At 41.5% G+C, this 26,539-nt stretch overlaps 4 protein-coding genes across 4 annotated transcripts in view; 1 reads left to right on the forward strand and 3 right to left on the reverse strand.

Moving 5' to 3' along the window:
* Positions 1 to 4,459, forward strand: part of LOC108086222 (uncharacterized) — a 90,915-nt gene extending 86,456 nt beyond the window's left edge. The window contains exons 6-8 of the mRNA XM_017183092.3: positions 37 to 215; positions 1,604 to 1,763; positions 1,870 to 4,459. Of these exons, the coding sequence (XP_017038581.1) occupies positions 37 to 215; positions 1,604 to 1,763; positions 1,870 to 2,975 (1,445 nt within the window). The 3' untranslated portion in view covers positions 2,976 to 4,459. The remainder of the gene's footprint in view (positions 1 to 36; positions 216 to 1,603; positions 1,764 to 1,869) is intronic.
* Positions 4,460 to 11,029: 6,570 nt separating this feature from the next.
* Positions 11,030 to 12,899, reverse strand: LOC138928092 (G-protein coupled receptor Mth-like). Its single transcript, XM_070284379.1, has 7 exons — positions 12,857 to 12,899; positions 12,328 to 12,772; positions 12,137 to 12,255; positions 11,891 to 12,067; positions 11,558 to 11,809; positions 11,323 to 11,488; positions 11,030 to 11,258 (listed from the first exon to the last, which is right to left on the reverse strand). The coding sequence occupies exons 1-7, from the start codon at positions 12,897 to 12,899 to the stop codon at positions 11,030 to 11,032; spliced, it is 1,431 nt and encodes a 476-aa protein (XP_070140480.1).
* A 3,493-nt stretch (positions 12,900 to 16,392) lies between these two features.
* LOC138928093 (serine protease grass-like) lies at positions 16,393 to 17,935 on the reverse strand. Its single transcript, XM_070284380.1, has 5 exons — positions 17,473 to 17,935; positions 17,187 to 17,405; positions 17,077 to 17,128; positions 16,868 to 17,013; positions 16,393 to 16,808 (listed from the first exon to the last, which is right to left on the reverse strand). The coding sequence occupies exons 1-5, from the start codon at positions 17,933 to 17,935 to the stop codon at positions 16,393 to 16,395; spliced, it is 1,296 nt and encodes a 431-aa protein (XP_070140481.1).
* Positions 17,936 to 22,710: 4,775 nt separating this feature from the next.
* Positions 22,711 to 24,802, reverse strand: LOC108086256 (granzyme M-like). The gene is made up of 5 exons (XM_070284381.1): positions 24,340 to 24,802; positions 23,496 to 23,702; positions 23,391 to 23,442; positions 23,182 to 23,327; positions 22,711 to 23,123 (listed from the first exon to the last, which is right to left on the reverse strand). Exons 1-5 carry the CDS (start codon positions 24,800 to 24,802, stop codon positions 22,711 to 22,713), a joined length of 1,281 nt encoding a protein of 426 aa, XP_070140482.1.
* Between the last annotated feature and the right edge of the window lie 1,737 nt (positions 24,803 to 26,539).

Below are 26,539 nucleotides of genomic sequence, written 5' to 3' on the forward strand. Positions count from 1 at the left end.
AGTATTCTTCTGTACTAAGAAATCTTTTCTCTGTAGGATTGGGTCTGATCTGTTGCATTTTACGCATCCTCTTCTGCATCTGCCCATCGCACTGCATCTCATCCAGCAAGAAGACGCGCAAGAAAAACTTCAACAAAATCGATGCGGATCACACCACCTCGCTGCTGAGGAACGAAAGCAAAAGGGTATCCATAGCGAGGGGACCCAGCATTCAGGTGGGAGTTGTTATGAAGTTCTAAAGCGTCTTAAAGATTTGATTTTCTAAACTAAGTATGTCGGTAGATAAAGTTAAAATTTAAGCGATGGAATTAAATTAAGTAAATTAATGTTTTTCGATAAGCTCAGGGGATATATTCAGGCCTGCTCCGGTAATCGTAAAATTTTTTCGATTTCGTTTTGGGCGAAAACGAACCGTTTTCGTTTTTAGCTGCTCCGGTTTTCGGCAAATTTCTGCTATCGGATGTTTCGTTTTCTCATCGTTTCTCACTGCTCAAGCAGCTAACTTGTGTTGTTGGTAATAAGCAAACAACGTAAAGTACTGCCTATTATATTTACAATTGCCCTTTATCTAAGCCAGAAAAAGGCAAAAAATGGTAGAATTAAGCAAATCCAGGCACCTAAGATGCTGCCACACTTTTCACAGTTTTAATTCCGGTGGTCTCAAATAATTATTTGGTTAATTTGGACCATTTAAGTAATCACATTAAATAGCATTAATTATAATTTTTTTGGCGGTCCTTTAAAGTTATTAATGTATTCATTTATATTTTATAAGTATTTTTAACTGGCTGTTTCGTTCCACCAACATAATGGCAACCTTGGCGATAACTTTTTGCGGTGAACTTATCGACCTATCGCCAAACCGAGAAAACTGGTTGAACACGGCAAAAATTTTGTTGTCAAATCTGAGGTGGGGTCAGAAATAAATTTTTTATAAAATAACTACCTCCCAGAATGATCTTGTGGTGGTGTGGAATAAACATCAATAGACCACTGAGTAAACAATTTTTTTCCTTTTGTAAATAAGATCTGATTTCATATAAAAAAAGCCATTTACTTTTCATTCCGGCCAGAAAAAGGTGCCCGTTTTTCAAATCGAAAAAATCTTTCGATTTCGATTACCGGAGCACCAATTTCTCGTTTTCAAAAACGAAAACGAAAAATTCTTGCCGTTTTCGATTACCGGAGCAGGCCTGAATATATTTAGAAGGGCGTTAAATAGTCATTGATGTTATTATCACTAAAAACTGGTTTAAAATTTTTATTCTTAAGCTAAGATAAGTAATGATTCTTGGTTTTTTGATAACAATGTCTCTGAGCAATGGTCTAAATAGGGGTTATGACAATTTGGCAGCCCTGGACTGGCCTTAATTCCGACCTTTTCCGAAGGCATACGAACGGTTATATTGTTGATGTGACGCCATAGGTCCGGCAGTGGAATAAACTGACGTTGTTCAGTGCTTAGACCATTGTTCCAATAAAGTTGACCACATTCTTATAGGTTCAGCGCTGAATAAGTTAGTTTTGAATACATAAATACTATATATACTATACCTTTCATACAAGTTTTCACCAAATCCTTCTCTATCTATACTTTATGTAGGCCAAATATCCAATAGCGCACAAACGGAGCCAGAGCAAAATGCTCAACGAGGGAATGGAGGCACTCCGTCAAATTGCCACCACATCATTGTTTATGCAGAATGAGCAGAAGACTGCCATTAATCGCGTAGTACCGATCATCAATGAGCCGGAGAGCGGTGGTAAAAGCAAGCTTAGTACTAAGCACGAAACTTTATATATATAATACTTAAAATTACCCTTAAATACGACATGAATACTAACTAACAGCTCTCATTTTCTGTTCAGATGCTCCACTGGAGATGAAGAAACTGCAGACAGCTCTCAATGCCTGCGAGATGAGCGACGAGGAGCATGACCAAGAGGAGCAGCAGCAGATTGCCAAACCTACAACAGCCACAACTGCCGTAACGATTAGTACCACCAAAGACCCGACATCAGCAGGAGCAGGAGCAGGAGCAAGTGCACCTTCGAGAGTAACGAGAGCCACCACACTGAGTACCGTAGACGAGAAGCCCGACAGCAAGCTGGTGAGGCAGCGAGTGACCCTGCAACAACAACGCTCGCAGCAGCAGCAGAAGCCGGACCATATCTCCAAGTCGCAGTCGCTGTCCTCCTCTTCCACAATCAGGGACTCGCTGGACGGCGTCGTGGTCGAGGAGGAAACATCCCTGATAGATGCCGGCAACAATGTCACAGCGGCATCTGCTGCAGCTCCAGCTGTGATACCAGGCAGCTGCAGCACTGGAGCGATACCCAGATACCCCACGCGGACGGGCCAGTCCACGGGAGCGCTCAAGACGACAACGACTACGACATCGACAACGTCGACGTCGCCATCGACGACTACAACGACGACTTCGCCCACCATCACGGCGCGGCTGCCCACGTCGCAGTCGCACCCCATCAGCTACGACCTGCCCCCGGCCCTGCCGCACACGTACTCCGCATCGGCAACAGTGCGCGGACCGCTGGGCATGTCCATGAGCAGCTCCGCGTACGCGATGCCCATCAGCAAGGTGGGCGCCACTGCCGCCATGCCGCCCACCACCACAACGATCAGTCTGCTGCCGCTTCCGGCGCCGCCGACGATGGCCACCACCACAATGGCGGCGGCCAGCATTCCCGGCCAGGTGCCGGAAACCAGCGGAGCCAAGAGTCTGAGTCTGAGCTTAATGCAACCCATGCCGGCGCTGCGACCAGCCACGGCGTCCGGCCTGTCGACGGCATCGTTCAGCACACAACTGGAGCACAAGTCGCATCCCTCATCCGCCGGGTCGACGATGGGGCGTGGCGGCAGGTTGCAGGCACCGCCCTCAGCGATAGGGACAGCGGCGTCGACAAGCAAACTCGAGCCTGAACTGGTGCTCAGTCCGGCTAAGCTAGGCCAATAGAATAATGGGAATTAGTTTCGATCTTACTTAGTTAGCCGCCAGGTCATGTACATGTCTAGGTTCTATGCGCGAGTGTGAGTGCGACTGACTGGGTGTCTGTGCCATGTGTGTGCTAGAGTGAAAGGGTATTACGTAGGACGGGAACGAGAGAGGCGTGCCCAAAGCTATCTTTTAAATGTGCCACTAGAAAAACTAAGAGAACTAAAACCACGCCCAAAACCGAAACTCTAAAAAAAGGGGGTCATGTTCTGACTCAGTTCCCTACAAAATCATGATTATGATGCATGAATCCCATGTGGAAACCATCAAAAGTCCACTTCTCGGCTCAGAACATGACTTATTGTTGTTTTTTTAAACAAAGTTGTCTGTGTACCTGTAAACTCCCCCTAGGACTTACCTATGTTATCGCTTATCCCCAGATTCCTCAGTACGTTTTTCGGATGTTCCATCCACTCTGCAGCTACCCGCTTATTACTTCCGACTGTCCGACCTGTTCCTCAGGCTTCAGGTGGCATAACCATCGCCCAAGTGCTCAGCAAATACAGCTATACCAAAATCATAGCCAGGGTATTATAAAGTTTGTATTCCAAACATATCGTTAACGAAATACATAAACCAATGTAACACTTAATGTAATAAAGAGCCAAACAAGAAACCTAATGCGAAGACGGCACGCGTCCGAATTGTCAAAGAAAACCAAAAACAAAATCGAAAGAATATGGCTACAAAACCAATTAGATATATATCCAACGATGTATGCGTCCACTAGACACCAGCAATGTCAGACAGCTAAATACCCAAATATAAATGTACCAGTATGCATGGGAGCGTGTTTCTGTTTAACTAATTCCAATCATAAGTCCACAAAGTTCAAAAAGTATTAGGTACTGGTGCCCGCGTCCTTGAAGCAAGCCTTGAAAACCCGTTAATAAATAAATTACCAGCTCTTATGTTTTGTTATTGTTGTGTCCTGTTTTTTTGAAAATGAGCTTATCTTAGCTATCAAAATAAATTTGGAACAAGTTCAAATAAATAAAAATTAAAGTATTTTATCATAAAAGTCAATTTGGACCTTATGACATTTCAGATTATTTTGAGATAACAAACTAACCCTTAAACACTTCACAAATGATTGTCCTTAGAGTGAAAGTCGACTTAAAATTCTCATTTTTAAACAAATTTAACGAACAATTTAAAATATTTCATTAATGTAAGCGCTTGCTCCTTGAACCGGAAAGTCACCCAGAAAATTACGACGTCTAATAAAAAGAATAAAAATAAAATAACCGGAACCATAATGTTAGGTATGGCCATATAACTACAAGAAAAAGAACCGCAAATAAGCAGATGTAACATCCTTAAAGGGAAATGTGTAAGGTGCAGGTACAGCAACCAAAGAAGCAGAAAGCCATAGAACAAGAGAAAAAAATTATGAATTAGTATGTATGAATGTATACTATATGTGCAGAAATTAAAATTAAATACAAAAGAAGATATTCGTGTATATTATTTGGGGATGGTAAAGAATGACTTTACTAAAAGTTTAATGACTTAGGTAAAATAAACTTAAACGAATCATTATTGTTATTAAATGGTTTAATACAAATATTTCTATAGTTTTAGTTTTTGTAAAATTTTAAACATAAACAACATTTTGTAAGCGGCAAGACTTCATATAAAAACAAGAAAGAAAGTTAAGTTCCACAGATTGTAATTGGATCATTACGAATTACGGAATCTATCAGGAGATAATTAAAACATTTATTTTCATTACGAATGTCGCGTGCGACATTATGGAAATGCCCATATATTTATTAAACCATAATCGTATAGTAGTGAGAACAGTCAGAAACTATAAGCAAAGTTTCACTTAGACATGGCTCGAACCGGCTCGGATGACAGCTACCACAGGAACGATCGAAAGCACTTTAGAAAAAAATTATACTCTCGATGTTTTTCAAACATTTTGTATTATTTTTAGAGTTTCAATTGGAATTTTATGAATATCGGACGACTATATCATATATCTGCTTTTAGAATGATCGGTAGAAAAATCTAAAGGTGTTATTGTACAGCTGTAAATATAAAAGGTAAATGTAATAAAACTTCATATTACATTGTTTTTGTTCAGCTTAAATATCTTTAATTTAAATTATATTATTTCTAACCAAAAATATACAGGCATACTCTGGTTTTAATTTTTTTTATTTCGTTCAAGTTTTGAGATGATTCACGTGATTTCGTTATTAGCAGTACGGTTATTACTCACTGCTTTCACACATAAAGTAATTTTATTTTCATTTTGACACGTCAAAAGTGCTCGTTTTCGAACTAAAAAAATAATAAAGAAGTAAAAACGGGAGCACCTTGTAAGGATGCTATGGCAAGGATAATGACTCAGTCGGCCCAGGAGTCCTCTACAGAAAATATTTATAATTTTACGGAGACAGGCAGGAGAAAAGACGGGCCCGGAACCGAACTCTCTTGCCCGTTTGGCGAAAGGGGTTCCGGCGGACAGCAGATGCGTCGGGGTGTGGCAGGATTCCTGCCCAGCTTGGAGCTGTGCCCGCGTCTGCGTGGGCTTGGCATTGGGTGCTCTCTGGGCGAGCGTGTGGGTGTGCAGCCATGCGATGCCTCTGGGCGTGGTGTTCTTGTGGAGGGTCTTCCGGCTGTGTATCTGGTGGTAGCCTGGGTGGCGATGCGGGCTGCGGCTCAGGATGCACCCTGGCGGTGGCTCCGGCCGTTTCCTCTGCGTCCGTGGTTCGTGTGCTCGGGGGTGCGGGTGCTCGGGCCACGGTGTCTGTGGGGTGTGTATCCATGTTGCTGCTCCGTGGTAATGTGGTTGCGCACTCGCTGAGTGCCGAGTCTGCTGCGCTGGTCTCCGTGGCTCTGGGTTGAGTGGGTGGCTGGAGCTTGAGAGTTTGGCCGCCGCACTGTAGTGTAGCCCCGCTGTAACATAGAAAGTCCGAGTAGGAGGCCATCCAGCACATCTGCCATGATGAGAACAGAGATGCGGACGCGGGTCTCTCCCAGCTGGATCGTGGTTCGTAGAGCATGCGTAAGCTCCCTGTCGGTTCCGTCTGCTAATTTTACTTGTGTCCGTACTGCGCGATGGTTCCTCCCGTCGTCCAGCTCTTGTGCCAGGCGCCTGCTTATTAAGCTATGGGAGGCTCCCGTATCCAACGTCGCGGTGAAGGGTCGTCCCTCCATGGTGACTTGGGCGCGAATACGGCTGTGGTCTTGGATGATGGCGTTGTTTACTGGCTCGGGGAGGTCGGTGGGCTCCTCGAGTGATTCCCGGATACTCGAGGCCCTTGCTCGTTTCCCGGCGCTTGGTTCCGACAGCAGTCGATGGTCCTGATCCTGGTCTGCGTCCCGTCGGTTCGATGAGTATCCCCGAGTCGCTCGCTCTCCTCGGCTCCAGGCGACTTCGAAGTTCACCACCAGGTGGGTGAGCTCGGTCAAGGTCCTGAAGTCATGGAGGCTCGTAAACATCTGGTATTCTGGCAGCATGTTCTCATATATCCGCTCAAGCTCTTGCTCGGGTGAGAACCCTGCTCGGCGTATCTTCAGGCGAAGATCGACGAGGTATTGTTTAAACGGCTCGTTCGGCTTCTGGAAGTGGGCTCGGATTTCGTCGCCGAGGCGTTGATAGTACCTAGGCGGTAGAAAGAAATCCAAGAACTCTCGGCGTACTTGTGCCCAGGTTCCTCCCTGCAGGCCACTGGTGCGAAACCAGCTCTCCGCTCTGCCGGATAGAAGCACGACGATGGCGTTGGATAAATGCTTCCTATCGATCCGGTATGTGTCTGCCCGTTCCTCGATAAGTTCCACGAAGCTGAGCGAGTCCGAGGTGCCATCGAAGGACAGCCCCCACTTGGTGATCTTGTCCACCAGCATGGAGCTGGGGTTCACGTCGAACTGGGAGGTCCCACCGCGTGGAGATCCCTCGGATTTCCCGCGTGATACTGGTGCTGGCGACGTGCTGCGGGGCACTGCTAAAGTATGATTCGTGGCCTGAACGGGTGGGGCGAAGATTCCGGCAAATGCCTCATGAGCTTGCGGCAATGGTGACTTCGGCTTTATGTCTCCCGTCGGGGAGTTTCCGTAGCGTAGCTCCATCTCGTCGAGTCGAACCTGAACTGCGTCGGGGAGCTCTGGTTGTCGCGCGAAAGCTATGAGTCGCGCCCGCTGCTCTTCAACCGTACCGGCGCGTTCTAAGCCAAACTCGAGCAGGATGGCGTCGAGTTCGTGCTTCTTCCGGTAGGATATCCAGGTGACACCCATTTTACCGGCGGTTGAATCTCCGCGGCGTATGCTACCGGTCGCGAAATCTGTCGTAGCGTAAACGACGATAATCGAACGGGGTTCCGATTCTGGACACGTGGCTGAGGCGGCTCGCCAATTGTTCGCGGCACGTCTGGTGCTAGAAATGTTGTTCGACGCGTGTCTTGGCAGCGATCGCGAAGGAAGATCGGGAAGCCCGTTCGCGTATCAAGATCGAAGGCGCGGGAAGGGAAGCGTATCCCTGAAGCGCGGAGATGCACGGCCGAGGTCCTTGAGTGGCTTGGTTTAGCTTCGTAGCGATGGTTGAGGGTCCTGAACCCTGATCCTGGAGCGTATCCCTGTTGTAGTACCCTGTTGATGATGCTCAAGGACCCTTGAGGTTTCCTTGGAGTCGAGTGGGGGTCCTGGCGTATCCTGTCGTATGTCCTTGAAGGATCCCTGAAGTATCCTTTTGGTATGTCCTGGCAGGATGCTGGCGTTGTCCTTTGCTATGTCCTTGCAGAATGCTGGCGTTGTCCTTTGCTATGTCCTTGCAGGATGCTGGCGTTGTCCTTCGTAGCGTTGATTTAATTTTCTCCTTGATGTTAGCTCTCGTAGCGTTGGTGATCGACTGATCTCGATGGCGTGGCAGCGAAGATTTATATACTTGAAGTTCGGCTGACTTCGGGCTTCCTGCCGGTAAGAGAAACCTTTCGTGCGTCGGGATAGGAAGGCTAGTTTTCTGCTCTCGTGGACGCCGGCTGCGGCGTCGACGACGTGTTGTACTCCGCTTCGGCGGCTCTCTCTCTCTGGACATGTGTTTGGCTTTTCTCTCGTGTGTACTCGTCTGACGTCGTGGAATCGTGGTCTCGGCTTTGCGTTGTGTGCTTTGCGTCGTGTGCTTTGGTCGGTTCCTAGCGTGTGGTTCGTATTCATATTCGTCAGGCGTCGTAAAATTTCTTCGTGGCTTGTTCGTCTGGCTTCGTTAAACTTTTCTTCCACGTGGCTTTGCGTTTGACTGTACTTTTACGGCGGCGGCTTTGTCTGCTGTTGCTATGCGGCATTTTTTTTTTCTAAATTCTCGCCCATTTTTTTGCCGTATACTTCTCTTCTACTTTTCCCGCTTCGGTCTCTGCGGCCTAGCAACAGAAATGTTTTTTTCTAAGTTTTCGACCCTAACCTCGACCTTTCGACGTGAATTTTTTCCTGGTGGTGCTTTAAGCCACTTTAGATGGAATTATCCTTGAATTATCCTGCCTAGTCCCTGCTCGGGCGCCATTCTGTAAGGATGCTATGGCCAGGATAATGACTCAGTCGGCCCAGGAGTCCTCTACAGAAAATATTTATAATTTTGCGGAGACAGGCAGGAGAAAGGACGGGCCCGGAGGCCGGTATGTTTATTTGGGTGCAAAAAGGGGCAGGCGATGGTCAGGAAAACCCCGAAATCCGGGCAACCGGCTCCGCAAGCCGTAGTCCGATTGCCAGATCCGGGACGAAGGCGCATCTTCCGAAGTCGGCCCGATCCCGCAAAGCCGGGGTACCGGTGTTCCCTGATCTCCGAATGAGCGGCCCGAAGAGAGAGCTACCGGCCACGCAGTGCCATGTGCCGGCCGCCCTGGGTTCCCGAGAAGGGATGTCGAAACGGCGAGTCGATCCCGCAGGCCGAATACCGCCCCGCCGCCTCTGGGTGAGATGGGGCCGCCCGGAATCGGAGGAGACCGGTCCCGCAAGCCGAGATCTAGTTTCCCCGATATGTCCGAACAAAACGGGGTCCAAGTGAGGGCTTCCGGCCACGCAAAACCATGTGCCGGTCGCCCTGAGTGTCGGGAAGAAGGGCTCCAAAACGGAGAGACGGTCCCGCAGGCCAAGTACCGCTTCGCCGCCTTGGAAGAGATAATGTGGATGCCTAACCAGGAAAAAGGCCGATCCCGCATGCCGGGGTACCGGCCCCTCCTCTAAGGAAGGAGAAGCGAAGGGTTGCTGACCACGCTGGCCATGTGCCGGTGGCCCTTGCTCTCCAGAAATCATGGGGCGCTAAGAGGGTAAATAATATTCCGCCGTTGGGTTCGTTTATATGTCCAGAGTTTATTTTACAATGTTGGCAAACCTAGCTGTTTCCTATTGCACTCCGAGTTCTCTCCCGCAGGGGTTGGCCCTTGGCCAGCTCACCAGTAGTTTACTCCAACTCCATTTTGGGCACGTGGCCGGCGGCGTGGTTTTATTCCAATGGTATTCCTTTTAGCTCCGTGGCACGTCTGGTCTGTTGCTGGTATTCCGAGAGAAGAGGCCGGGCTCGGCTTGCCGAGGCCCTTTTATAGGCCGCCGGCGATCGGTAGCGTCGTTTTACTCCCGACTTCGGGAAGCTTCGGGTGAGCTTCGGCTGGTGTCATGGCCGCCGATCTGCTGCTCGGGCCCTGTCGTGTGTGCCGACGCCATTGATTCGGCTGATCGGGCCTTGCCTTCGGGTGTTTGCCTAAGACGGTTCGGCTGGCCGTCCTTCGGCTCGGTCGGCTGCCGGCTTCGGCCGCTCGTTGTTTTCTTCGGCTGTTCGTGGTTCTTCGGCTGCTCGTCGTCTCTCTTAAATCTAAGTCTCGAGCGCGTTTTCTCTTAACTCCCTACTCCTAAGTCCCTAGTTAGTGTGGCCTTCGTGGGTCTTTGTTTTTGGTCGCTTATGTTCTAATGCTTAATACTAAATGTATATGGTCTTACGTGCTAAGAAGGAAATGAGCTTAGATACTACAAAATGGAAATGATCTTAAACACTACAAAACTGCCCCTGGTTGTGAGGCCTCCTCACAACCTTTTTTCGTTTTCAAAATCGAATACGGTAGATCTTAGTAAAAGTAAAAGCCGAAGCATGCCTGATAGATTTCCTATAGGATATAAATTTTTTTTGTTTTTGAAATTTTATCAACACGAAAAAAATACGCTATGCATAAATATACATCTCTTCTTAGTTGTACTATTCATTTTGCAAAAATCGATCATGTTTTCTTTCGTATGAACTGGAGATTTTTTACGCGGTTTCAAAATCCTTTAGGATCGAATTCTTTTTGGCAAATGCAAGTAATTCGTCTGGCGTCCTCTTGGAGGCATGCTCTAGCGATGCCAATACCGGGGCGCCCATCTTATTCTTACTCCCGCTAGAGCCAGTCACTTGGATTAGATGCTCCAAAGGTTCGGTGACCTCGGATTCATCGCATTTTCTGCAGTTGCCGTTGTCGGTGATACCTAGTCTGACTGCATGCGTCGCTGCCAGGCAGTGGCTTGTGAGAATTGCCTCTAACATCCTTCAGTCCTTTCGTGGTAGATGCTGAGCGTCTATCTTTGTACATGAGATTTGAGATCTGAACTCCTCCTTCCATCTTGAAGCCGTCGATGTATGGTAGATGTTGAGGTGTTGGGCATATATAATATATATATTATCATGTCATTATGGGCATGTTGCTGTATTGAAAAAAATTTATTTACATATTTGGCATTTGGTTTTGGTGACGGCTTCAGTCGTAAAATTGTAAAATGTCAGAATCCAGTATGGCAAAGATTAGTCAATTATTTTATTTATTAATTTATTCTTCCTAAATTAATGTTTACGATTCCTTCTGGTTGTCCAAAACTCTTGTGTCCTCTATCTTGAGTTTCCATCTTAGCCCTCCGATATAGGAAATATAATATTTCGGTTTATAAAATATTAAATATCAGAAATGTATTTGCAATATCTCGTCCTTTTACTCAGCACCGATCGCTACATTTATCCTATTGACTCTCATTGCGAATACTGTGTAGAGTTAAACTGAGTTAAACGAATACTGCAACAATCGTGGATCACTCACCTCTTCTATAAGAAGCCGAATTGTGCTGCGCTTTAGGATAAACAACACGAACATAATGATGCCCATGCAATAATCGCAGTAGATACATATCAGATTAATATACCGCCAATTAGTAAAGAAAGAAATTATGCGCAGGGTCCACTGTATGTCCATCGCGACGAAAAGTCTTATAAACATTGCATATCTGTGAATAGGTTATAACAATTATTTTTACCAAAAAACTAATATCAGTGAGTATCTTATCTTACGTCTGCATTCTCGAGCTGAGGTTCCTTGACCTTTCTCCATGGTCGGAGAAGTGCCTCAGAGAGAGTTTTACTCTTATTATGCTGAAGATTGTCCATATAAAAAGGGCCGTGTTTACTGCTATTAGTGTATTGCAAGGACCATGATAGTATGCAGTCATCATGTCATCTGTGAATAGCAAAAAAATAGATTTATGGAGTCATGGTGCAGGTAATCTTGGCTCAAATAAAAGCCTACACTTTAAAAAACAATTCTGCCAACCAACGCCGGGTATCCAGTTCACCTTGCTGGGCTCGGCCCCCCAAATGTAATCGATCAGGAAAATGATTCCCGTCAGGAGAGCCGCTGTTCCCCAGGCAAAGACGCTGTACGCCAGAAAGCTATGTTGGGATTCAACTCGATTGACCGAAGTGAAGCCCTTCCACATCTGATGGCTAAGGGAAAGGAGCCAAGTGAATTTTGCCATAGTTAAAAAGTAAGAACAGTAACCTGCAATTTAAAAAATATATTTATAAATTAAATATATATCTCTTGACTAGCTAAATTTGCACACTTTGTATTACAACTTACCATGTAGAGCACATATTTCCAAAGGGGTTTCAACAGGTCCCAGCCACAGATCTATGAAACATATAAACGAAGTTATCATGTAACAGATGAAGCACTTTCCGTGCAGATTCCGGAGTTTCCTTACGTATAGGTACACTGCGATTGTGATAACCAAAAAAACCCATGAAAGCAACATGACTGCAGGTTGGAAAGGAAAAGTAAGGGGACAACTTGACCTTCAAGTCGCTATTTGGTAGCTATTCTTACGCTCTTTTTGTCCTGGTCGCAGTTCTACGTGTTCGTGATAAAAGTACTCATGGAACACAGCCACAAAGGACTCTGTGTTGCCTGAAGTGAACTGATTTGGATGCATGCAGTCATATCCCCTGAAGGTATTAGTCTTGGAACGATTAGGCGATACACTTCCGTCCTAAGGATGTCATGTTAGTTATGAAAACATAGAACAGAAAGATGGACGAACCTCGAACAATGAGTACTCAACTTCTTCCCAATTATCTTGCCACCGCATTCGATCTCTCAACACGATAAAATCCTTTAGCAAGTTCTTTCTCACAACGGTTCCATTGCGGAGTGTCACTTTAAGGAAGGGATTAATCTCACTCAGCTCTTCCATCAGGCCATCGGTACATTTGCCATTGGATGCATCCCAATCCTTAAAGCGACAACAGATCCAAATGCAAGGCTTCAGGCGGCAGACACACCCTCGTAAGTGGCTCTCCGTAATTTCAAAATAGTTATTCTGCGTTGTTATGTAATCAAATTCGCCAGTCCATTTGGCAGGCACTTCGAGGTCCTGGTATATATAAGCCCCATTTTGTAGCCTCTGACTTAACGTTATATTCACTGTTTGTAAGAAGTCGCATCTGGGAATATACGCTCTCGCTGTTTGCGGGATAACAAGCTTAAGAAATGCTCCGAAAAGAAAAGAGTAAAGCCCGCTTTTACTTGGAAACATAGTCAACGAACAAGAGTTCTCGACTAATTCCCAATCAGCTTGATGATCGGACATTTATAGCTTTCTGGAAAGGAACTACTTTGAAAATACTTACACAAAATCAAATGAATTATTATCACTCTTTTGGGAATTGGATCTACCACAAAGTTAGTTTATATTATTTTCCCTTGGCGATGCATATCGGGAAATTATTTGTATTATTCTTGAATTCAGAACCATAATTGTTACTATACTACCCAAACTGTATTTTATTGCACTATGTCTGTATGTATATATGTATCCATTTTAAATTTGTATACCCTTGCAGGGTACTAAATTAAAACTAGAAATCTGCAATGCAATGAATAAAGAATGTATATTCTTGATCACCATCAACAGCTGAGCGATCTAGCCATGTCTGTCCGTCTTAGTTTTGGAGCTATGTATAATAAATCTTAGCAGATCGCCACCTTTTTATTCTCATTGGTACAATGAGTCAGAGGTAAGGATATAAATTTATAATTAATTAATAAGTAAAATATTCAAAATGGGCCAAATCAAACGGCTATAACAATAGCTGCCATTGGAAGAATCGGGAAATTATTATTAAAAGTTATAGCTTCGCTGGTTTTCAACATATTTTCATATACAAGACAATTATATTTTTGTATCGTTTTAAAATGTTTTTATTATTTTAATGAAAATGTAACGAATGTAAGTTAAGGCATTATTGGGCCGCCTCAAACTCAATTAATTTTATTATACAACGAGCTTTGAAATGCATTTATCAAAGTAGCCATTTGGGACTATATATTAAATAGGTCTGCCCCAGATGATTACTCCACAGTCAAGGATGAAAACGTCTTGCCTTATATGGTATATATATATGTGGGAATGGGTCTGGCATCTCCGTTCCACCTAACCCACCACACCACAGGAGAAGGAGAGACGGAAGGTGAAAAGCGAGGAGTTCGGAACGAGAGACAACGACGAAAAGACGTGCGAGCTTACGACGGTGGCAAAACAAATTAAAAACGACTAAAACCTATTTCAAACTATTCTAAAATACATGTAAACGATCACTTTATACTTAACTAAACTATCTACTATAAAATATCATTAAATACTATAATAAAACTTAAAACTAGTGGGACTTCTCATTTAAAAAGGAAACCAATCCCACATATATATATGTAAAAAGGGGAGTGATCGAAGCAGGCGGTGAGCTTCGAACTGACGGCAGCTAAGTAGGAACAGGGAGAGAAATATTCATTGTGTTTTGTGGAGTTCAGCAATCGGTTGAAAATTCAGCAGATACGACAGCAGAGAGAACCATAACAAAAGCTGAAAATTAAAAAAGCAGAAAAGACGCAAAAATTGCAATAATCAAAATAAATATAATTAAAAAAAATAAATACTATAATAAAGAACCAGCTAAGCGGGGTTACCAACCCATCTTACATATATATGAATTTTAAGCCACAATACTATTTCCGTGACGCATGCATGGTCCATAGGTCATTCCCAATAATCAAGATTTCTTCCTCATACTTATTTTCACCGACATCGAAAAATGCAATTGGCGGAGTACCCTCCCTTACCAGAAAAAGTACATAGCTGCCATAGAAACGATCGGTAGATGTAGAGAAAAGGTAAAACTGTAACTGCCAAACTGTAAACACAATAAGTAGATATGTATGTACATATATGTAGGTAAATAAAATAAAACTTGATATTACTTTTTTGTTTCAATGTTTTATAATGTTTATTATTTTAGATATTTCAAATTTAAAATAAAGTTATTTTATACGATTAAACATTTTTTTCTTTTTTATCAAAACCAAATTATTATACGCTATGTATAAATATACAATTTTTCTATAACTCTGGTTATTTTTTCTATTATTTTGACCAGAATGGATCGGTACCTAATGATCCAATTGCAAACTGCAATGGTATACAAACTTCGGCGTGCCGAAGTAAGCTTCCTTTTTGGTTTTTTTTTTTTATAAATTTTCCTAAAGAGCGCTTAAGATTTAGCAAGTTGAATGTTTTAACAGTTACTAAGTAAAGTAGAATATTGCCAAATTTCCGAAATATTGGTTGGCGATGTACTATACTGAAAAAAAGTTCTGCCGAACTGTGTGTGCCGATTAATGCGGAAACTAGTATATTTTGAAACCATTCAAGAATACATTTTTTCGTAAATTTAATTTTTTTTAACGCACTTAGTTTAGTATTTTTTGGAGGGTACAAAAAAACTACTCGACCCATCCAAAAAATCCTAGCTTATGATGTTTGCATGCATTTATTTATAGCCTCCATTCACAGTGAACGTATTGTAACGAATTTCGGCCGGGAGTAGAGGTGCCGGCCGAGTTCGCTACGGAAAGCCGAGCGGAACTTTTATTTAAAGGTGTGGCTGCCAAGAACTCAGCTGTGCCAATTGCCCCGTCGGAGCCACCCAGTGATCACACGAGGATTGCGGGATTATTTCCTTGACTTTATTTTGCACCCAATCGGCGTGTTGTTTTCCAGGAAGTCGGGCGAAGAACAAGAAGAGAATCAGAGAGACCAGGCATCCTGGCTGTCAGATTCTCGGGATTGCGCAGCTTAGCTCGTTTTGAGTTTTGTGCCTTATTGCGCAGCTGCTCGCGCTGCCAACTGGCTTCAGGATCGAAAGCTCTATTTGGGCGGCTTTCGTTACAGTATACTCCAGCCCACACTCTATAGTTATTTATAGGACAGGCAGGCCACATTGCGTATACGCAAACGTCACGAAATAACAATCATATCCTAAAGGCCGCTCTCGAAGTCTGACATGAAGCTTAGCCCGGTCTATATAGTGTTGATCGGTTGGATACATTTGATCGCGGGTCAGGCATCGCCGCTGATCGATCCCGTGTGCCAGGCGGTGCAGCTCAAGTGCCAAGTGCCGGTGTGCTTCTCTCCAGCTGCGCCCCTTCTTGGTGATGCACGGCCTCCTCGACTCTGCCTGGGACTTTGTTACGGGGAGACGGGGTATGTCCTTGGCACTGGAGCTGCTTCGATGCCTGGATGGGCAATGCCAGGGGCACCACTACTCCCGTGGGCATCGCGACAAGTGACGCCCGCTTCTGGCAGTTCAGCTAGCACGAGATTGGCATCTGCGACCTGCCCGCCTCCGTTGACTACGTGCTGGCGCGGACGGGACAGAGGCAGTTGCACTACGTCAGCCACTCGCAGGGGACCATGGTGCTGCTGGTGCTACTGTCACAGCGCTAATGGCGCCGGTGGCCTTCCTCAAGCACCTGAGCAGCCCGCCACTGCGTTTGCTCTCCAGAGACAGTTCCGGAGTCACAGTGCGTATACTTGATGGGATTGGGAAAGAGATGGCAAGTGGTAAGTCAGCCTCGCTGCACTGAGACCAGTTGTCTCATTAAAAGCAGTCGTATGCTACCACTTAATAGTATTAAACAATTCGGGAAACCGAAGTATATAAACAAATTGACTCTAATTGACTTCGCATACCTATATGTACAGTATATATTAAAGCTAAACTATCTTGCAATATTTTTGTATTTATTTGTCAATAAAACATATCTTCTAATCCCCTAACCTTTCGCACAATCCAGTCAACATAACTTGTGACATCGGTATTAATTCCTGCTAACCTGCATTCAAATGTTGTAAAGCTTAAGATCCCGAACTGCGTATGACGTTGAAGCCCATTTACAATGACCTTTTTTGTCAGGGGACCGCCAACATCTCTGTCACAGCTGCCTCCAACATTAGATCCAACACAGATCTGACTTGAAGGAAGTGAAAATCCAAATACTTTGTTGCACTCACTGCGATCGTATCGATCGAGGGTGACTTTCTGAAGGACGTTGCTTAGTAGGCTCTCATTTGTTTTTCCCCATCCATAGGCATCGAATGTATAAGCACTATCGACTTTGCTCTTAACTTCCGGATTCAGAATAATGCAGATCGGATAGAGATGCACTGCGGAGAAGAAAACATATTAAGCTCTATTGGAAGCGATAGGGTTCGATAAGTCTTACAACTAAACTCAATATCACGTGATAGTAGCAAGAGGCCAATATCATGAGTCATTTGTCTTAGGTCAAATCCATCGTGAATAATCTTCTTGATGACACCATACTCCAGAGTTGGATACCGTATGTCGTATGCTCCTAACCTCAAAGTTCTGCAAACAGTACTAAATTATTATAAGTTCTATATTGAATCGAAAACATGTTAAGATACTTACAGGTTTTCTTCTTGTCTGTCTATTAAGCAGTGAGCGGCGGTTAATACAAAGCCTGAGATAAAAATTCCAATTCATTTGTTACCTAAATGAAGTATTTAAAAGTATCTCACGTCTGTGAATGACAGTGCCGGCACATGAAAGAAAAGTTGTATTAATAAGTATGGCGGCCATCCAAGCAGCAGCCTCCGGTTCGGCGTTGTAACCATTCATAATTCTCGTACTCAGTGAAGTTCCGCATGGCTCGAATAATAATCGGGCTTGGCCAAAGTTCTCGACTCCGAAAACAGATGTTTCAGTAGAAGGTCTTAGGGAGACTTGCTTCGCGATAGCTGCCAATGAAAAATATAATGGTGTGTTGGATGGCGAAACCATTTTACATATTGTCGACATTCTCACCAGTGGGTGAAGACTGCCTAGAATACTCGGGATATAGAGCTTCAATCTTCTCTTCAATCCAGTCAGCATAGCTAGTGACATCGGTATAAACCCCCAGTCCTTTGCATGATTCTGAACCATAGCTAACAATTCCCAACTGCGTCAGATGTCGAGTGCCATTATAGTTAACTTTTTGGATCAGCGGACCGCCAGAATCGCCATTACAGGTGTCTCTATCAGAGGACCCAGCACAAATCTGATTTAAAGTAAGTGGCGCACGAGCTATCTGGTTGCACCTTCGGGAATTGTAGTGCTGAAGTGTTACTCTCTGAAGAATTTCACTTATGTTGGCTGTCCTCGTTTTCCCCCAGCCATAGGCATCCAATGTGTTAGCATTCTCCACTTCCCTTTTCTCCGTGGGATTTAAATCAATGCATATTGGATAGATTTGCCCTGCGGAGAGGAAAACAAAGCTAAGCTCCATTAGGGGCGATTAACCAGTTAAGACTTACCAGTAAACACAATATCGAGTGGCAGTTGAAGCAGGCCAATATCATTTTGGCCCGTTCTATAAGAGAATTCCCTGTGAAACACCGAATTGCTGACACTGTACTCTACGACAGGGAGCGATAGGTTATATGCTCCCAATCTCACGAATCTGTGGGCAATATTATTATTTTATATTATTATATAATATTATCATTAATATTTTTTATAGTGAGCTTAAGTGTGCTTACAGATTGCCCTGATCTTTAATGCAATGAGCGGCGGTCAACACAAATCCTGAAAGAAACAAAATAATTTTCTATTATTTATTTATTAGTATATAGTATATATATATATGTACGTTTGTGAATCACAGTGCCGCCACATAGAAAATTTGTTTCATTACGAACGCCTGCCATCCAAGCAGCAGCCTTCAGTTCAGCGTTTTCGCCATTCCAAACTCTCATTCCCGTTGAAGTTTTGCAGTGGTCATCCAAGAGTCGTGCAGAGCTCCTTTGAATCAGGATCCCGATGGTCAAACTCGTCCAAAATAACGTCTGCATCTTTCTGGCAGCTGGATGAAACTAAATCGAGCTGAGTGCGATGCGACAAACGAAAAGTGTGCCAAAACAGCTTATCAGCGTTTTTAAATTTGGCATTTCTGATTCTATGAACAATTTTGTTGTCTCACCTTGCCTTATCGATCTTTCAATAGGTCAATGAGCTATTTTAAGTAGGTTTTTTTTTTAAATTATATGTATATGTACATATATACCATATATACATATATGTACTGACGTCTGTGAATCACAGTACCGCCACATAGAAAATCCGTTTTATTAAATACGCCTGAAATTAAAGCAAGAGCCTCCGGTTTGTCGTTGTTACCACTCATAATTCTCCTACTCAGGAAGTTCCGCATGGCTCGACTAATAGTGAGAATCGACTGTTTTCTATTAAGAACTTTTATAGACCGATTTTATAGGCCGATAAAAAACATGGTGGTGTGTGGGATGGAAGTCTTGAAATATTATTAAAATTCTTACCATAGCTACATTGCCAGTGTTACATTGTACTGAAATTTAAATATATAATACAAAAATTGGCCATATCGTTCGTCTATATCATATATGTACCTGATGCAGTTACAGAAGAGCCATATGTAAAAAATTATGCAAAAATGTTAAAAAACAACCAAGTTATAATTTGTTTCTAAAAATGTATAGAACATTTGTATGCAGCTATATGATATAGTAGCCCGATCCGGCCCGTTTCGACATATATAGCAGTGAGAGTATATAGAAGACTATATGCAAAGTTTCATTCAGATAGCTTTAAAACAGGGACTAATTTGCGTTGAAACGGACAGACGGACATGGCTAGATCGACTCGGCTGTTGATGCTGATCAAGAATTTATATACTTTATAGGGTCGGAAACGTCTCCTTCACTGCGTTGCAAACATCTGACTGAAATTATATTACCCTGCAAGGGTATAAAAAGTGTTTCGTTCCTTAAAGAATAAGTGCCCCAAGGTACTTAGGAGAAGTTTTTATTTTTTAAATTTTTTCCTGATTTTTTATCCAAATTGGAAGTCAAAACCCGGATTTTCAACTAAAAAATTAAGTTAATTTGTAAAAAAAAATATATTAACATTAATAATTTAAAAAAGCGTAAGTACCTGTACAATTAAATTTAAAAGTTATGTTCAAAATTTCAAACCGATTGGTTAAGTAGTTTTTGAGTTATCAAGTAGACCGGTTTTCAAAATGGCATTTTTCAGGAGAGCTTTAAAGTTTGTGATACTCATACATCGAACACCAAACTACCTCCGTTCAACTACCCATAACTTCGTCAATTTTGTAATAATCTGTGTAAAACTTTGACACAATATTTTTAAGATATGGGCATTTCCATGGTGTCGCACGCGACATTCGTACGCATTCAAAGCAAAAAAAAAGTATGGTAAATTTTATTTTTATTTCTTTTAAAAATATTAATTTATAGCTCTTGCCAAGGGCTATAATTGGTGTTATTATTGATTTTGAGTGTATGCTCAAATTTAAGAAATTAAAAAAAATTGAAGGGTTCGCACGCGACAAAAACAGAAGTCACTTTACGCGGCGAGCTGTTTAAACACTGATTTTAGCGAAACGGCTGGGAATATTTTAATGAAACAATTTTTAAAATGTTATGCGATAATGTCAATTTCATATGCTTTTATTTACAATCAGAAATTTAGCGTAGTTTATTTTTTATTTAATTTTAATAAGGTGTCGCACGCGACAGGTCGCACGCGACAGTTTTTATCATCATACTTTGCATGTAATTTTTTACTATTTAAGTAAATTAGAAGAGCATATATCCATTTTATTTCGACTTTTTGCATTCTTCTTGTGATGTTAGTAAACAACAGTCAAAGCATAATGCCTCGGTTTGGATGTAATTATCAAAAGAAAACAGGCCCATTTTTATGATGTTTTTCATTAAAATAATGAAAAATCGTGTTTGCGCGAATATGCATTCGAATATTTCGAAATTTGTTTTAGAATATGATAAAGCCCTTCAAATTTAATCAATTGACCTTTTCCTAATGTTACTATGTTGGAAAAAAAATATTTTAGAGAAGTTTTAGTCTTTTGGCCGCGGTTGACATTTCTATGGAAATGCCCATATTAAAACTTTATTAAAAAAAAAAAAAAAAACGAAAAAAAAAATTGTAAAACCTTTCCCTCACCTGTGTTAGTATTTTTAAGATTATAGGCAAATGGCAAATTTCGGCAAAATTTTTTTTCACATACCTTAAAAGCCCGACAAACACATTGGCATACATATGAACTGTAGATTTTTGTGGGGTTACAACTATACCTTCAGCTAAACATAAAAAATACGTTTAAAATATAGAGCAGAAACATGATTATTTCACATTAATATAATGGAACCAATAATTATTATTAATATATAAAATTATATCTCATTTTAAAGAAAATACCTTGAACTTCAAAATCCATTACAAAAAATATTAATTTAGACACGTAATAAACGATCGGACCACTTTAAAGATCGGTTTGGTTGTGATACATTCGCGATGCGCGTAGCTGCGCTTTGCAGATGAACACATGTTCACATCTTCAATTCAATTTTTAGAAAGTCCTGTTAGATTTCCAAAAAAAAATCTGGTATGACACAAAGAAGTTTGGATATTTAAGAGACGATTTTTTTACTTTTCGTACATTTTTGTTGTAATAATTTTTTTATTTTTGGCCTATGGGCGCAACCACTGTGCACTCGTAATTCTGATACTCAGGGAAGTCCCACATGGTTCGGCTATTAATTATATTTTTACAAATATAACTAAGAATTCGGTTTGTTTTTAATGATTTTATTTACCAAACGAATCACGGTACGAGTTCGTTCTTCCTTGTATACACAAAAGATCAATGCTTTCCATGCGTAAAAATTCGCAGTTACAAAAAATGAGCTGGAGAAAACGATAACATTAAAATTGAGTCATAAATATTAAGCAAAATTGTCAAAATTCTGAAAAGACAAAAGATACACCACAATAACAAAGGAATAGCTTTAGATGGCTTCAAAAATTTTACCATGAAAACAGTAAGACAGCTTGAGTTTATTAATAAATATATACAAAACAGCAAGTATCATTGATGAATAAACTGAATAAACCTATCAAGGGGGGATCATGGGGTAACATTTATAAAAGTCTAGTAAAACATCGAAAATTACGTTTACATAATACACAAAAAAGGTATAATAAATCTAAAATACACAAAAAGTAAAAAATTAATCAAATTAACTATATAAAAAGAATTTATAAAAGTAAATACCTAAACGTCTATAATTCATTTAAAATAATCAAATTTGACGATTCAAGGCAAAACAGAACTCCGCTGTGCTGAACATGGACATGAACGCTCTCTCTCTCTTCGCATTATATTTTAGATATCCGGACAAAGAAATTTCGACAATTTAGAGACAATTTGGCTACTTTTCGCAAATATTTGGTGACTTTTTTTTATTTTTTACTTATGGACGCAACCACTGTGGGAAAAAGCTGCCGAGAATGGGTATATGTATGTAGATCCCCAATCCATCGAATGATCTAGAAGCAGCATTTTTAATTGAAGGTCTTACGGGCATTGTTTGGCGATAGCTGTCAATAAAAAACATAATGGTGTGTAGGATGGAGGAAACATGTAAACATGCCTGCCATCCAAGCAGCAGCCTCCGGTTCAACTTTCTCGCCATTCGGAATTCTCAAATTTGCTACATTTCCGCAACGGTCTCCAATAGACAGGTAGAACTGCTTTGAATCAGGACCCCGAAAATCAAACTCGACCATAATAACGCCAGCATCTTTCTGCGATGAGTGCGATAAGACTAACGAAAAGTGTACAAAAGCCGCTTATCAGCGGTTTGAAAATTCCATTTAGATTAAATTCAAAATCGGAGTGTCTAACCTTTACCTGCGTTGAACTCCCTAAACGTGGGCCTCAGCGACTATTTATTGAACCTGTAAGTACGATTCCTTTCCTGCAAATGCACGGCCTTCTTGGCTCCGCTGGGAACTTTGTTATGGGGTCCGGGGGTTAATTCCAGGAGCTGATGCTGCTGTCACAGCGGCCGGAGTACCTCCCATTGTATATATATATATATTGTATATATATATATTGTATATATATTTGCATAATTTAAAACTAAACAACTTTGCGTATTTTTTATTTATTCTTCAATGATTCTTATGGGAACAATATCATATAGTCGTTCGTAGCCCCCTAACCTTTCGCACAATCCAGTCAACATAACTTGTGACATCGGTATAAATTCCATTTCCATAGCAATTAGAACTTGTGCCACCGCTTAAGATACCGAACTGCGTTTTACGTTGAAGTCCATTTATAATGACCTTTTTTGTCAGGGGACCGCCAGAGTCGCCATTACAGGGGCCTCTTACTGAAGCTCCAGCGCAGATGTGACTTGAATGAAGTGAAAAGAATACACTTTCGCAATTACTGCGATCGTATCGATCGACGGTGACTTTCTGAAGGATGTTGCTTAGTTGCCTCTTATTTGTTCTTCCCCATCCATAGGTATCGAATGTGTTAGCACTTTCGACTTTTCTCTTAGCTTCCAGATTCCGAATAATGCAGATCGGATAGACATGCCCTGCGGACAGGAAAACATGGTGAACTCCTATAAGAGCAGAAATCTAGATAACACTTACTACTAAACTCAATATCACGTGATAGTTGGAGAAGGCCAATATTATGAATTTTTTGGATTAGTTCGAATTCATTGTGAATAATCTTATTGCTGACACTATACACCAATGTTGGACGCCGTATGTCGTAGGCTCCCAGCTTCACAATTCTGCAAACAGTACTAAATTATTATAAGTTCTATATTGAATCGAAAACATGTTAAGATACTTACAGGTTTTCTTCTTGTCTGTCTATTAAGCAGTGAGCGGCGGTTAATACAAAGCCTGAGATAAAAAAAAATTTAATAAATAATGTATATAAAAGTATAAGTACTCACGTCTGTGAATGACAGTGCCGCCACATACAAAGCCAGTTTCATTACTATGTATGCCGGCCATCCATGCAGCAGCCTCCGGTTCGGCGTTCTCACCATTCACAATTCTCGTACTCAGTGAAGTTCCGCATGGTTCGAATAATAATCGGGCTTGACCAAAGTTCTCGGCACGGAAAACAGATGTTTCAGTAGGAGGTCTAAGGGAGATGGCTGCCAATTAAAAACATAATGGTATGTTCACACATGAACATGAAATTATGTTTGTATTTGAATTGTATTGTATTTTGTTAAATTTGATAAATGAATGAAATAAAAATTAAAAGAAATGAAAATGTAATTGTATATTAAGTAATGATACAGAGGCCGTTGCAAAATAATAATATCGAATAAATATTGCAACTAATTTAAATGTACACCTACAACTTGCTGGCCCTTGGCAGAATGTTCACACATGAACACGTAGATAAGAAGCATCTTTTAGCGATTAACTCCCTACACTTGTCTATCTATAAGAACAACCGCCACTTGGGCCTATGAAAATACAAGCAACCCGAAATATGACCTCCTGTGAGCGGTCTGGGTTTGTGTAAGATATGTGCTATCGGGTTGACTATGTGCACCCTTATCGCACTTAGAGTACTTCCCACGATCGGGAACTGTCCGATGCGTGGGTCTAAAACTAAGATCAAAATACATTTTCATGTTAGCTATATAAGCTAGGATTTGAATAAAATAAAATCAGTTTGAAATATCCACTCAAAAACGTAAGACGCTCGTTTCATTTAGAGCCTCTCTCGACAGGTATGTAGGATGGAGAAAACATTTTACATTTTGTCGACATTCTTACCAGTGGGGGAAGACTGCCTAGAATACTTGGAAAATAGAGCTTTAATCTGCTCATCAATCCACTCAGCATAGCTAGTGACATCGGTATAGACCCCCAGTCCTTTGCATGATTCTGAACCATAGCTTACAATTCCCAACTGCGTCAGATGTCGAGTGCCATTATAATTAAGTTTTTGGATCAGCGGACCGCCAGAATCGCCTTTACAGGTGTCTCTATCCAAGGACCCAGCACAAATCTGATTTAAGGTAAGTGGCGCACGAGCTATCCTGTTGCACCTTCGGGGATTGTAGTGCTGAAGTGTTACTCTCTGAAGAATTTCACTTATGTTGGCTGTCCTCGTTTTTCCCCAGCCATAGGCATCCAATGTGTTAGCATTCTCCACTTCCCTTTTCTCCGTGGGATTTAAATCAATGCAGATTGGATAGATTTGCCCTGCGGAGAAGAAAAGCAAACTTAGCTCCATTAGGGGCGATTAACCAGTTAAGACTTACCAGTAAACACAATATTGAGAGGTAGTTGAAGCAGGCCAATATCATTTTGGCCTGTTTCGGAGAAGTATTCTCTGTGAATCACCGCATTGCTGACACTGTACTCTACGACAGGGAGCAATAGGTTATATGCTCCCAATCTCACGAATCTGTTGTCAAATTATTTTTTTATATTATTATTAATATTTTTTATAGTGAGCTTAAGTGTGCTTACAGATTGCCCTGATCTTTAATGCAATGAGCGGCGGTCAACACAAATCCTGAAAGAAACAAAAAAATTTTCTATTATTTATTTATTAGTATATAGTATATATATATATATATATATATATATATATATTAGTATATAGTATATATATGTACGTTTGTGAATTACAGTGCCGCCACATAGAAAATTTGTTTCATTACGAACGCCTGCCATCCAAGCAGCAGCCTTCAGTTCAGCGTTTTCGCCATTCCAAACTCTCATTCCCGTTGAAGTTTTGCAGTGGTCATCCAAGAGTCGTGCAGAGCTCCTTTGAATCAGGATCCCGATGGTCAAACTCGTCCAAAATAACGTCTGCATCTTTCTGGCAGCTGGATGAAACTAAATCGAGCTGAGTGCGATGCGACAAAATAAAAGTGTGAATAAACCGCTTATCAGCGTTTTCAAATTTGGCATTTCTGATTCTATGAACAATTTTGTTGTCTCACCTTGCCTTATCGATCTTTCAATAGGTCAATGAGCTATTTTAAGTAGGTTTTTTTTAAATTATATGTATGTGTACATATATACCATATATACATATATGTACTGACGTCTGTGAATTACAGCACCGCCACATAGAAAATCCGTTACGTACGCCTGAAATTAAAGCAAGAGCCTCCGGTTTGTCGTTGTTACCACTCATAATTCTCCTACTCAGGAAGTTCCGCATGGCTCGACTAATAATGAGAATCGACTTCGAAAACGTTACCTTGAGACAGCTTGAGTTTATTATTAAATACATATATACAAAACAGCAAGTATCAGCAGCTAAACTTAACGTTTTCATTACCTTTAAACATTGATGAATAAACTAGATATACCTATTAAAGGAGGGATAGTGGGGTAACTTTTCTAAACGTCTATTGAAACATCGAAAATTACATTCACAACATAAGCAAACAAAAACGTTATATTCAATCTAAAATATGTAATGTAAAAATATGTAAAAGTAAAAAATCAATCAAATTAATGTTATAAAAAGAATTTGTTAATATAAATACTTGGAACAATAAAATTTATTTTAAATAATCGAGATCAAACCTCTCTAGCCAACGAAATCCGTCTGCCATAACGAAATTTTGACATTTTAGAGATAATTTTCATTTAGAGATAATTCATTTCGTATGCCTGCCATCCAAGCAGCAGCCTCCGGTTCAACATTCTCGCCATTCGAAATTCTCAAAATTGATACATTTCCGCAACGGTCGGGCAATAGACAGGTAGAACTGCATCGAATCAGGAACCCGAAGATCAAACTCGGCCATAATAACGTCAGCATCTTTCTGCGATGAGTGCGATGAGACTAATCAAAGCGAACAAAAGTCACTTATCAGCGTTTTAAAATTTGGCATTTCTGATTCCATGGTCAATATTTATGTGTCACCTTTACCTTATTTAACTTTTAACACGAAATTCGAGGAATAGGTCCACTTAGTAATATAAACAAAAGCTATAATAGAATGCG

Source organism: Drosophila kikkawai, chromosome 2R (assembly GCF_030179895.1).
Source record: "Drosophila kikkawai strain 14028-0561.14 chromosome 2R, DkikHiC1v2, whole genome shotgun sequence".
Lineage (NCBI taxonomy): Eukaryota > Metazoa > Arthropoda > Insecta > Diptera > Drosophilidae > Drosophila > Drosophila kikkawai.

What these genes read in the sequence shown, in the direction of transcription:
- LOC138928092 (XM_070284379.1), bottom strand. Translation starts at nt 12,899, where the DNA reads ATGTCCGATCATCAAGCTGATTGGGAATTAGTCGAGAACTCTT. An exon ending in GGAATTAGTCGAGAACTCTT is followed by an intron (nt 12,773 to 12,856) that starts GTTCGTTGACTA and finishes TCCCGCAAACAG; the next exon opens with CGAGAGCGTATATTCCCAGA. An exon ending in CGTCCATCTTTCTGTTCTAT is followed by an intron (nt 12,256 to 12,327) that starts GTTTTCATAACT and finishes TAATACCTTCAG; the next exon opens with GGGATATGACTGCATGCATC.
- LOC138928093 (XM_070284380.1), bottom strand. Translation starts at nt 17,935, where the DNA reads ATGGAGCTTAGCTTTGTTTTCCTCTCCGCAGGGCAAATCTATCCAATA. An exon ending in TAGGCAGTCTTCACCCACTG is followed by an intron (nt 17,406 to 17,472) that starts GTGAGAATGTCG and finishes TTTCATTGGCAG; the next exon opens with CTATCGCGAAGCAAGTCTCC. An exon ending in ACGTGATATTGAGTTTAGTT is followed by an intron (nt 16,809 to 16,867) that starts GTAAGACTTATC and finishes TCTTCTCCGCAG; the next exon opens with TGCATCTCTATCCGATCTGC.
- LOC108086256 (XM_070284381.1), bottom strand. Translation starts at nt 24,802, where the DNA reads ATGGAGCTAAGTTTGCTTTTCTTCTCCGCAGGGCAAATCTATCCAATC. An exon ending in CGGCACTGTCATTCACAGAC is followed by an intron (nt 23,443 to 23,495) that starts GTGAGTACTTAT and finishes TTTTTATCTCAG; the next exon opens with GCTTTGTATTAACCGCCGCT. An exon ending in ACGTGATATTGAGTTTAGTA is followed by an intron (nt 23,124 to 23,181) that starts GTAAGTGTTATC and finishes TCCTGTCCGCAG; the next exon opens with GGCATGTCTATCCGATCTGC.